General features: G+C 41.4%; 1 gene segment (V, D, J or C); it reads left to right on the forward strand.

Annotated features, from left to right (window-relative positions):
• The first annotated feature begins 11,001 nt into the window (after positions 1–11,001).
• Positions 11,002–11,464, forward strand: LOC124862944. The segment is given in 2 exon segments: positions 11,002–11,069; positions 11,157–11,464. Coding segments are annotated over 2 exon segments (348 nt in total).
• Positions 11,465–13,651: the final 2,187 nt, after the last annotated feature.

Genomic DNA, 13,651 nt, shown 5'->3' on the forward strand with positions numbered 1-13,651 from the left:
AATTATGTGGTTTCCTGGTCATATGTAGACACAAAGTGAAAGACCATCAGATTTCATCCCTGCCAGTGCTCCGAACCATATTTTCTCAGACTTTTCTATTTTGGCTAAAATTTTATTTCCAATTTTAAATTAAATTTTAACTCCAACTTAACCTTAAACAATGACATTTCAGCTAAATTCATTTTGTGTGAGAATAATGCAATTGTTTACACATTTCCTCCCACTGCTTTGACAGATTTTGGCAAAACATTGTTTTCCAATTATGCACCATGTACTTAGAATAACCTGCAAAAAGTTAGTAAACTGAAAATACTTTACACATTAATGATTTTAAGAGTATAATAATAATCACTAAAGGGGGACAGCCACTGTTTTTCTTGAGAGGCCACTGTGTTTGAATGGCCTTTTCATTTTGTTTTGTTTATTGTGTATAATTTAAATATTTAATATAGTCCTGATTTGTGTAGCTGCCATCTTGGCTAGGCGTATCTTGTAACAGAGATTCCTGATCTCAAATTGACTTCTTGTAAATAAAGGTATAAGATGAACTAATAATAAAAGGACTAAGTATACAAAAGCATAAAACACCCTCTGAATGTGAGAAAAGAAAAAATAATAATAATAAAATAAAAACGCATTAAAAATCTATTCTCAAAGGACCATATTAAAGAATGATATAAAACTAACAACTAAGAAAGGAAATTGTCAAACTGAGGGCAGCCCAGATCTACGTTTCAGTTCCTCCCTCTCTGGCAGGAGGAGTCAATGCAAAACTAATAACCTACAGCCTTAGCTGTGTGACCATCAAAAAGCTACCAGGGAGCAAATAAATTATTGGAAAATATTGGAAACCTTACAGATCCATAAATGGCTTACCATGTTTTATTGGTCAAAAATGCCTCAAACCCCTGATGACCCTGCATGGCATTACGACATTAAATCTAGTAATATACAGTATCAGGATTTGACTTACCAAAGATAACTGATGTTGAACTGATGTTGTTAAAAAAGCGGACCTGTATTTATTTATTTACTTTGAGAGTTAATATTCTAAACAAACGTTTTGTGTTAGCTGTATGAATTTCTTTGCAATCCTGATGTCAGTTGCCTTAATATGAAGTTATCGATAGTTATGTGAAAGTTGCTGATGAAATGGATGTTTTCATTTGAACAAAAACAGCACCTGACACTATCTCCTCCCTTTGAGGAGGAGTCGATGCAAAACACTGATACTGCTTTAACACCATGCACTGGCAGAGAAAACACACTCAGTTCAACATCATGGACTGCAGGACAACACTGCTGCTCTTAGCTGTCTGCTGGACAGGTAACATCTTTTTCTAACATTAGGTGGAATTCAACATTTTCTTTGGCTGCCAAGTTATAACTTGATTCACATTTCTGCAGGTGTTGGTGGTCAGACTCTGATTGAATCTGAATCAGTGGCTAAAAGACCTGGGGAATCCCACACCCTGACCTGTACCGCCTCAGGATATACATTTACAGATCATGCAATGCACTGGATCAGACAGGCTGCTGGGAAAGGACTAGAGTGGGTTGCATTCGTAAGTAAGCCCACTGGTAGCACCCAGTACTACTCTCCATCAGTTGAAGGCCGGTTTAACATCTCCAGAGACAACAGCAAACAGCAGGTGTATCTGCAGATGAACAATCTGAAGACTGAAGATTCTGCTGTTTATTACTGTGCTCGAAGCGCACAGTGACTGAAGTTGATTTAGCAGCTGTACAAAAACCTCCAGAAACAATAAACACTCATCTGTTCAACCTCAATCCTCAGGTCTCTGTCTATAAATTGCTGTTTTCATAAATCATAAATTACATATTAGAAATTTATTTTGCAGCACTTCTGTATACAACAAATGTATCTGAAAATGGACACCATAAAAGTCTGAAGCAGCTGGCCTTTATTTATTTATTTATTTTATGCTTTTGAGAGACATTGCTTAACAAAATGTTTTCGGTTAGATAAAACCTGAGGAGGAACCCCAACACAACTGCTTATTCTAAAACTGCACCACTGTTAGCAATTAGAACATCAATAAAAAAATAAAAATAAAAACTTTAACAGACAGGAATCCTAAGTAATTTAATTTATGTTTTAATCATTTAGGTAAATATATCCTCCAGAACAGTTTCAATCTTATATGAGACAACCTCCAAACAATTTATTCTTTGGAATAAATAAAAAAAGATTAGATTTGATAATAAAGATATTTATGGAAGTTCTTCAGCTTGCATTAATTTTACAGCAGACCTAATTGGTGACTAAAAGTGTTAAAATTCAGTAGGATAGTATTGTTGTGCTGTATGACTTTCTTTGTAAAACATCCTGATGTCAGTTGGCTTAATATGAAGTTATACATAGTAAGTTATGTGAATGTTGCTATTGAATCTGATGTTTTCATTTGAACAAACAACAGCACCTGATTCTATCTCTTCCCTTTGAGGAGGAGTTGATGCAAAACTCTGATACTGCTTTAAACACCCTGCACTGATGATGGCAGAGAACACACACTCAGTTCAACATCATGGACTGCAGGATAACACTGCTGCTCTTAGCTGTCTGCTGGACAGGTAACATCTTTTTCTAACCTTAGGTGGAATTAGACCTTTTCTTTGGCTGCCAAGTTGCAACTTAGTTCACGTTTGCAGGTGTTGGTGGTCAGACTCTGACAGAGTCTGAACCAGTGGCTAAAAGACCTGGAGAATCCCACACCCTGACCTGTACAGCCTCTGGATTCTCGCTTAGCAGCTATACAATGAGCTGGATAAAACAGGCCCCTGGAAAAGGACTAGCATGGATCTTCTATATAGACACCTCCAGTTATCCAACATATTACTCCCAGTCAGTCCAGGGAAGATTCACCATCTTCAGAGATGACTCCAAAAGTAAAATCTTTCTGGAAATGAACCGGCTGAAAACTGAGGACACAGCTGTGTATTATTGTGCTCGAAGAGGCACAGTGACTGAAGGAAGCAGGAGGCTCATACCAAAATTTCATTTGCGTCTTCCTCTGGAAACATTCTGTTACTGGTAACACTTTAGATAAATAACTCAGTGGCAAACTTTCTGCGAACAACATTGATTAAATGAATTGTATGATAATAATATTTATATTAATGTAATTATTTATCACAGTTAGTCTGGCTTTAAATTACAGATATAGCAATGCTCTATAAAGGATATCATGTTGTTAAAAACTGCAAAATTGAATAAACTAGAAACGGCTTCATACTCAACAGATCAACCATTCATAACCTAAAGGCCACTGACTTTTGGGAATGGACAACAAAAAAAAGTTGACATTATGACAATTAGATTTACAGTTATGTGCAAACGTTTTAGGCAGAAGTGAAAAAGTGCTGTAAACAATGAATACTTTCAAAAATGGAAGTGTTAATCATTTATTTTCATCAATCAACAAAATGCAGTGAATGAAGAAAAGACAAAGGGCTGCACGGTGGTGCAGTTGGTAGCACTGTTGCCTTGCAGCAAGAAGGTCTGAGGTTCAATTCCTGGCTGGGTGACTTTCTGTATGGAGTTTGCAGGTTCTCCTCATGCATGCATGGGTACTCTGGCTTCCTCCCACAGTCCAAAGACATGCTTTTTAGGTTAATTGGTCTCTCTAATTTTCCCTTAAGTGTATGAATGAGTGTGTGCATGGTTGTTTGTGTGTTGCCCTGCGATGGACTGGCGTCCTGTCCAGGGTGTACCCTGCGTCTCACCCATAGACTGCTGGACCAGTTTCCCGCAACCCTCTATGAAGTAAGTGGTAGAAAATGACTCACTAAATCAAATCAATATTTGGTGTGACGGCCTTTTACTTTCAAAAAAGCATCAGTTCTTTTAGGTACACTTGCACACAGTTTTTGAAGGAACTGGTAGGTTGTTACAAACATCTTGGAGAACTAACCACAGATCTTCTGTGGATGTAGGCTTTTTCACATCCTTCTGTCTCTTCATGTAATCCCAGACAGACTCCATGATGTTGAGATCAGGGCTCTGTGGGGGCCATACCATCTCTTCCAGTAATTCTTGGTCGTCTTTACGCTGAAGATAATTCTTAATGACTTTGGCTGTATGTTTGATGTACGCTCACTTAGCGTTTTGCAAATTGACAAAAATTAACAATCACCATTTATATATCTGAAAGCATTCTTTGTTTACAGCATTTTTTCACAACCGCCTAAGACTTTTGCACAGTATTGAATGAATATATAATATATAGTATATGAGTTATAATACTGTATATGATATGCATGATGTGCTGGAAAATGGTATGATATAATGTGGATGTATGTGAATGTGTGTGTATTGTGTTTGTGTGGATGGAGTGTAAAGATCTCTCAGCATTTACATTAACAATAGCTGTAGTTTTACTGCAGCTAATGGGGATTTTAATAAATGTATTAAAATAAAAAATAAACAGTGGATGCAAACTGATTACAAATGTATATGTCTATGTTCAACTATAAACGTGTGTTCTTCTAAGCCTTAAAGGTCCTTCTCAAAATATTAGCATATTGTGATAAAGTTCATTATTTTCCATAATGTCATGATGAAAATTTAACATTCATATATTTTAGATTCATTGCACACTAACTGAAATATTTCAGGTCTTTAATTGTCTTAATACGGATGATTTTGGCATACAGCTCATGAAAACCCAAAATTCCTATCTCACAAAATTAGCATATTTCATCCGACCAATAAAAGAAAAGTGTTTTTAATACAAAAAACATCAACCTTCAAATAATCATGTACAGTTATGCACTCAATACTTGGTCGGGAATCCTTTTGCAGAAATTACTGCTTCAATGCGGCGTGGCATGGAGGCAATCAGCCTGTGGCAATGCTGAGGTCTTATGGAGGCCCAGGATGCTTCGATAGCGGCCTTTAGCTCATCCAGAGTGTTGGGTCTTGAGTCTCTCAACGTTCTCTTCACAATATCCCACAGATTCTCTATGGGGTTCAGGTCAGGAGAGTTGGCAGGCCAATTGAGCACAGTGATACCATGGTCAGTAAACCATTTACCAGTGGTTTTGGCACTGTGAGCAGGTGCCAGGTCGTGCTGAAAAATGAAATCTTCATCTCCATAAAGCTTTTCAGCAGATGGAAGCATGAAGTGCTCCAAAATCTCCTGATAGCTAGCTGCATTGACCCTGCCCTTGATAAAACACAGTGGACCAACACCAGCAGCTGACACGGCACCCCAGACCATCACTGACTGTGGGTACTTGACACTGGACTTCTGGCATTTTGGCATTTCCTTCTCCCCAGTCTTCCTCCAGACTCTGGCACCTTGATTTCCGAATGACATGCAGAATTTGCTTTCATCCGAAAAAAGTACTTTGGACCACTGAGCAACAGTCCAGTGCTGCTTCTCTGTAGCCCTGAGTACCTCAAGTCTTTGGATGTTGTGGGGCTGTCAAGGTTGACACGCCTCTTCAACATTGCGTGGCGGACGGGGACAGTGCCTTTGGAGCTTGTGAACCACCTCGGTGACTTCAGCCTGGGTGATGAAAGAGTCCAACCCTGAGTCCCCAGCCTCTGTTTCCACCAGGGAATGTGTGATGGCAGGATTGATGAGATCCTCGAAGTACTCCTTCCACCGCCCAATAATGTCCCCAGTCGAGGTCAGCAGCTCCCCACCACCACTGTAAACAGTGTTGGCGAAGCACTGCTTCCCCCTCCTGAGGCGCCAGACAGTTTGCCAGAATCGCTTCTGGGCCAACCGGTAGTCCTTCTCCATGGCCTCGCTGAACTCCTTCCAGGTCCAAGTTTTTGCCTCTGCCACCATCCGGGCCGCAGCATGCTTGGCCCCACAGTACCCGTCAGCTGACTCAGGAGTCCTACAAGCCAACCACAGCCGATAGGACTCCTTCTTCAGCTTGACAGCATCCCTTACTGCCGGTGTCCACCACCGGGTTCGGGGATTGCCGCCGCGACAGGCACCGCAGACCTTACGGCCGCAGCTACAGGTGGCAGCATCGACAATAGATGTGGAGAACATGGTCCACTCGGACTCTATGTCTCCAACATCCCTCGGAATCTGGTCAAAGCTCTCCCGGAGGTGAGAGTTGAATACATCCCTGGCCAAGGGGTCTGCCAGACATTCCCAGCAGACCCTCACTATGCGCTTGGGCCTGCCAAGCCTGTCTGGCTTTCTCCTCCCCCAGCGGATCCAACTCACCACCAGGTGGTGGTCAGTGGACAGCTCAGCCCCTCTTTTCACCCGAGTGTCCAAAACATGCGGACAAAGGTCTGATGATATGACAACAAAGTCGATCAATGATCTCCTGCCGAGGGTGTCCTGGTGCCAAGTGCACTGATGGACACCCTTATGTTTGAACATGGTGTTCATTATGGACAATCCGTGACTAGCACAGAAGTCCAATAACAAAACACCGCTCAGATTCAGATCGGGGAGGCCATTCCTCCCGATTACGCCTCTCCAGGTGTCACTGTCGTTTCCCACGTGGGCGTTGAAGTCCCCCAGCAGAATAATGGAGTCCCCAGGAGGAGCACTATCCAGCACCCCTGACAGGGGTGGCCAAGAAGGCCAGGTACTCCGCACTACCACTCGGCCCGTAGGCCGAAATGATAGTCAGAGACCTCTCCCCAACCCGAAGGCGCAGGGATGCGACCCTCTCATCCACCGGGGTAAACCCCAACACGAGACGGCTGAGCTGGGGGGCGACAAGCAAACCCACCCCAGCCCGCCGCCTCTCCCCGTGGGCCACTCCAGAGTAGAAGAGAGTCCAGCCCCTCTCGAGGAGATGGGTTCCAGAGCCCACGCTGTGCGTGGAGGCGAGCCCAACTATTTCTAGTCGATATCTCTCGAAGTCCCGCACAAGCTCAGGCTCCTTCCCCCCCAGCGAGGTGACATTCCACGTCCCCAGAGCCAGCCTTAGCATCCGGAGAGAATCCTAGGTCTCCACCTTCGTTCGCCGCCCAATCCTCTTTGCACCTTTTCAATTTCTAATTTGGCAAAATTATTAAAATATTATTTTATTACAATATTTTCTTTAGCCTTCTGATTAGTATGTTGAACTGGTTGTGTGTTATTGTAATTAGTATTATGATTATATTATTCATTATTTATATTTTTATATTTTATTAAATAATAATAATTCGATGTGTTGTCCTTTGAATACCAGCCCAATAAGGCGGTGGCATTAGAACAATAAGGAAAGGGACGAACCAAGATCTGACATTATTGAACAGCAAAACTGTTTCTTAAAATACAAAAATTTATTAACAAAAATAAGTCAACTCAAAGTCAAACATATTTCAGTCAACAAACTCTTTACTGTACTAGAACTGTCCAACTAAAATTACTAAGCAAAAGGAGGCGATATAACACCACAAATACATTCATGGCCAGTTCTCTTTCATGTTCAGTATAGAACATAGTACAGTTATATTAACTTCAAAAATCTTACTAAATGTAGTTTCAGTGTTCTTATTATAGCAACAGAAATAAACCAAGATCACCTTTTTCATTGACAGAAAACCACTAAATCTCCAAAAGTGCATAGATCATTTTAATTGTGGCAACAATAAGAATTCTACCTTTATTAGGAATTCATATTCATATTTTCAAATGTTTGATCAATTTTATCCAATTATTTTGGCAACAATCGGCTTCTATAAATATATGTTTAACTAACCAATCAGTGAATCTATGATTTCAGTAAAAAATCTATAAAAACTGAACAGGACAGCTGGACTCACTTCCACTCTGGAGTGGCCCTCAGGGAGAAGCGGCAGGCTGGGGTGGGTTTGCGTTTTGCCCCCCAGCTCAGCCGTCTCGTGTTGCGGGGTACCCGGCCTTCTTGGCGTCCCTGTTGGGGGTGCTGTATAGTGCCCCTCCCGGGGACTCTGTTATTCTGCTGGGGGACTTCAACGCCCACCTGGGAACTACAGTAACACATGGAGAGGCGTGATTGAAAGGAATGGCCTCCCCGATCTGAATTATTGGACCTCTGTGCTAGTCACAGATTGTCTATAATGAATACCACGTTCAAGCATAAGGGTGTTCATCAGTGCACTTGGCACTAGGACACCCTAGGCAGGACGATGTTGATCGACTTTGTTGTTGTGTCTTCGGAAATTGGCCGCATGTTTTGGACACTCGGGTGAAGAGAGAGGCTGAGCTGTCCACTGATCACCACCTGGTGCTGAGTTGAATCCGCTGGAAGAGGAGAAAGCCGGACAGACTTGGCAGGCCCAAGCGTATAGTGGGGGTCTGCTGGGAATGTCTTGTGGAGCCCTCGGCCAGGGAGGGAAGCTGGGGGAATTCTTTCATCACCCAGGCTGAAGTCACCGAGGTGGTTCACAAGCTCCATGGCGGCAGGGCTTCGGGGGTGGATGAGATCCGCCCTGAGCACCGCAAGTCTCTGGATGTTGTGTGGCTGTCATGGCTGACATGCCTCTTCAACATTGCGTGGCGGTCAGGGACAGTGCCTCTGGACTGGAAGACCGGGGTGGTGGTCCCCTTCATAAGAAGAGTGACCGGAGGGTGTGTTCCAACTATAGGGGGATCACACTCCTCAGCCTCCCTGATAAGGCCTATACCAGGGTATTGGAGAAGAGTCTGGCCGATACTCGAACCTCGGCTTCAGCAGGAGCAGTGTGGTTTCCGTTGCCGCCGTGGAACACTGGACCAGCTCTACACCCTCTGCAGGGTACTCAATGGTTCATGGAAGTTTGCCAAACCGGTCCACATGTGTTTTGGGGACCTGGAGAAGATATTCGACCGTATCCCTCGTGGTGCCCTGTGGGGTTGCTCCAGGAGTACAGAGTCAGGGGTTTGATTAAAAAGCTTATAAAAACCTGTGCGTATTAAAAAAAAAAGACACAATATGATCTCCCAACACTATTGATGATAAAACACTTATACAGGTCCTTCTCAAAATATTAGCATATTGTGATAAAGTTCATTATTTTCCATAATGTCATGATGAAAATTTAACATTCATATATTTTAGATTCATTGCACACTAACTGAAATATTTCAGGTCTTTTATTGTCTTAATACGGATGATTTTGGCATACAGCTCATGAAAACCCAAAATTCCTATCTCACAAAATTAGCATATCATTAAAAGGGTCTCTAAACGAGCTGTGAACCTAATCATCTGAATCAACGAGTTAACTCTAAACACCTGCAAAAGATTCCTGAGGCCTTTAAAACTCCCAGCCTGGTTCATCACTCAAAACCCCAATCATGGGTAAGACTGCCGACCTGACTGCTGTCCAGAAGGCCACTATTGACACCCTCAAGCAAGAGGGTAAGACACAGAAAGAAATTTCTGAACGAATAGGCTGTTCCCAGAGTGCTGTATCAAGGCACCTCAGTGGGAAGTCTGTGGGAAGGAAAAAGTGTGGCAGAAAACGCTGCACAACGAGAAGAGGTGACCGGACCCTGAGGAAGATTGTGGAGAAGGGCCGATTCCAGACCTTGGGGGACCTGCGGAAGCAGTGGACTGAGTCTGGAGTAGAAACATCCAGAGCCACCATGCACAGGCGTGTGCAGGAAATGGGCTACAGGTGCCGCATTCCCCAGGTCAAGCCACTTTTGAACCAGAAACAGCGGCAGAAGCGCCTGACCTGGACTACAGAGAAGCAGGACTGGACTGTTGCTCAGTGGTCCAAAGTACTTTTTTCGGATGAAAGCAAATTCTGCATGTCATTCGGAAATCAAGGTGCCAGAGTCTGGAGGAAGACTGGAGAGAAGGAAATGCCAAAATGCCAGAAGTCCAGTGTCAAGTACCCACAGTCAGTGATGGTCTGGGGTGCCGTGTCAGCTGCTGGTGTTGGTCCACTGTGTTTTATCAAGGGCAGGGTCAATGCAGCTAGCTATCAAGAGATTTTGGAGCACTTCATGCTTCCATCTGCTGAAAAGCTTTATGGAGATGAAGATTTCATTTTTCAGCACGACCTGGCACCTGCTCACACTGCCAAAACCACTGGTAAATGGTTTACTGACCATGGTATCACTGTGCTCAATTGGCCTGCCAACTCTCCTGACCTGAACCCCATAGAGAATCTGTGGGATATTGTGAAGAGAACGTTGAGAGACTCAAGACCCAACACTCTGGATGAGCTAAAGGCCGCTATCGAAGCATCCTGGGCCTCCACATAAGACCTCAGCAGTGCCACAGGCTGATTGCCTCCATGCCACGCCGCATTGAAGCAGTCATTTCTGCAAAAGGATTCCTGACCAAGTATTAAGTGCATAACTGTACATGATTATTTGAAGGTTGACGTTTTTTGTATTAAAAACACTTTTCTTTTATTGGTCGGATGAAATATGCTAATTGTGTGAGATAGGAATTTTGGGTTTTCATGAGCTGTATGCCAAAATCATCCATATTAAGACAATAAAAGACCTGAAATATTTCAGTTAGTGTGCAATGAATCTAAAATATATGAATGTTAAATTTTCATCAATACATTATGGAAAATAATTAACTTTATCACAATATGCTAATATTTTGAGAAGGACCTGTACTGATTCCACATAGTGATCAACAGATGTAAAATCTGAACAGCTGACACAGCCAGCATTTTACACTTTACAGCCAGGTCAGACTCTGGCCATTGGCTGTTAGGTATCTTATTCTGTCAGCAACTGTTACACAGCTTGGATCAGACAGCCAGCAGAAATGACTGGAGTGGATTGGAAAAGCAGCTAATGAATATAAAACATACTACAAAGATTATTTCATAAACAAATTTAGCCTTTTGGCCCTTAATGGACAGAATATGCAGCCTGGAAAGCTGTACAAAAACTCTCTTGATTCTGAACACATACATTATTACCTATCAACCAGAGGAGGCGCTCCTAATCTTAAAGCTTCCTGCTGTGCTGTTAAGAGTATGGTAATCATTCCTGATTGGCTGATCTGTCATTAAGCAAATTAAACATCAAGCTTTTTAGACTTGATCTCATGCTGTCAGTCACAGAGAAGCTCTCATTGGATCATCTTCAGCACAAACATGTTCTCTGTAGCTCTGCTGCTGCTGGCTGCTGGATCCTGTGAGTTTCTCTGAGACACACACATTATACTGACACCACACACTTATTGATATTAAGCTGTAATTATTTTTATTATGTTATCAACAGGTGTGAAGTGTGAACAGCTGACACAACCAGTCTCTATGACTGTGCAGCCAGGTCAAACTCTGACCATCAGCTGTCAGGTCTCTTATTCTGTCACCAGCTATGGGACACACTGGATCAGACAACCTGCAGGAAAAGCACTGGAATGGATGGGTGTTATTTGGGGTAGTGGAAGTAAAAACTTTGCCACCAGTGTTCGAGGACGTATAGAATTCACCAGAGACATCAATAAGAACATTGTGTATCTGAGCCTGTCCACCATGAAACCAGAGGAGTCTGCTGTGTATTACTGTGCTAAAAGCACACAGTGATCAATGTGAGCACTGAGGCTGTACAAAAACAAAAGAAGATGGGGGTGACATCAGCTCACAATAAGTGATGTGGTTGTTGGTGATTTCCTGTTTTTCTAACATTTTGACAACAGTTTTTCATCTTCAACAGATGTTTAACACAGAATGTGAATCAAATGGTCATGAGTACGAGTATAATTCAATTCCAAGTGAAAGCATTTCAATTAACAAAACCTTTAACTAGGCTAGAAACAATAAACCAAAGGCAAAATGAAGGAACAGGAAAACTAGTGAACTATACTAAAAAGGGAAAAAGTATATAAATGATGCAATGACATCACAATTTAGTGTGGATATATATGTTTAAGACCAATTGTCCAAAATATTGTTAATTTCTACTTTGGCAAAATATTCTTTTAATTATTATTTTATTAAAATAATGTTTTACCTACCCTTCTGATTTTGCATTGTTTTTCATTGTTTGAACACATTATGTTTCCCTAATAAGTTTAAAAACTAATTTGATCTCATTTCCAAATTCCTCCACAAAAACATGGTTCTTAATGTTATTTTAGCTAGCCACTATGGCATAAAGGACTACTAAAATGACAGAGAGGAATGTCTATGGAGTCTCACAAGATGGCAATGAGCCAGATATAGGTTAATTTTAGTTGTTTAGAATATATTTTTGGTTTAGTAATTTGTTTAGTTTATACATTTATTTTGTTTGGGATATGGGTTTTCACATAAATAAGTAGGCTTTAGGCAGCTCCGGAGGCACGTTGGTGGTCATATGGTTTTTTTACCATTCAACCACAGGCAGCCAGTCAGTCATGCAGTGAACCAATTAGCCAGTGACTAGTAGTGAGCAGGTGAGGCAATCGGTCAGTCAAGTAAATTCAGCAAGAAGAGCAGGAGAAACAGAGGACAAAAACATGTATTGCTGTTTGCCTGCAAAATATCGAATAAATCCACCACAGAATTGTCATTTTTGACGTTTTCCTTTTTGGACCTTTTTTTTACTGCGTAAAAAGTGATTATTTGAGTTATATTCAACTTCAGTTTGATCATTTAAGTTTTGTTTTGGTTTTCATGGACAAATAGTCACTACATTCTTGGAACTAACTTAGTCAATAACTGGAATACCTTCAAACAACCATTCACAATGCAAGATCATTATTTTAATAAAATAACATTTTAAAGAATGATTTGCTGAATAAAACCAACCTTCTGGATGACTAATTCTCAACAGTGTTTAATTAGCTGCCTTTATTTAGTACCATAATATTTATAGAAATATTATTAAGAAATTATTAAAATAATATTTAAGGAAATATTATTTTGAATAAGAAACAAACCTTTCTGGATAAATTGGCCTTAATGGTGTTAAATTAGCTGGCTTCATCTAGTACAAATAATATATAAGGAAATATTAAGGAACTTTTAAAATAATATTTTAGAGAATATTATTTTGAATGAGGACCAACCTCCTTTCTGGGTAAATGATCTGTAGCTGGCTCATAAGGTGGGCAAGCACGTGTTCTTTGCCCTTAGCAGTTAGAGCTACCAAAAGAAGCTTATAGTTGTTATGGCTAATCTGGGTTTAAAAACCACCCTTTAAATAAAGTTTCTCTCAACTTTAAAACACAACACAGAGCACATCCTTAGCTAGTGCTAGTCTGCTAGCACATACTGTAGCTGAGCTTTTCAATCACAACAACAACAAAAAACATCAATAAACAAACATTATTTAGATTATTTAACTCTAAGCTAATCTTCTCTGCCCAAACACCACCTCTTACGTAAACTGTGCTGAAGATAAGTTGTCCTGGTCATTGAGGAAAACATCCACGTGACTGCTCCCTAAGGGTTAGCTAGCAGCTAACCTCTGTAGCTGTGGGGAAGGGCTTTTAGCTGGCCCAGCCGAACCGTACAACAAAGGCACTTTCAGCTCCTTGAGTGGCTGTAATGTGGTGGGGTAGCTCTTGCTACCTGGACGCCCACGCAGGAAGGCGAGTGATGCAGTCCCAGCCTTCTTTTCCATGCCATGGGGGAAATCTGCTTCAAATAGGGCTGCTTCTGAAGAAAAGTCAAGTCACGCTTGTCTTATTACACCCTTTAAATGAATGAATGCTGGGTCCTCGAACAGCAAATCATTACTTAACTTTGTTGCATGTGATCATAGTTACTTTTGGATCCAAATTGAAG

This window comes from Girardinichthys multiradiatus, chromosome X, assembly GCF_021462225.1.
Source record: "Girardinichthys multiradiatus isolate DD_20200921_A chromosome X, DD_fGirMul_XY1, whole genome shotgun sequence".
NCBI lineage: Eukaryota > Metazoa > Chordata > Actinopteri > Cyprinodontiformes > Goodeidae > Girardinichthys > Girardinichthys multiradiatus.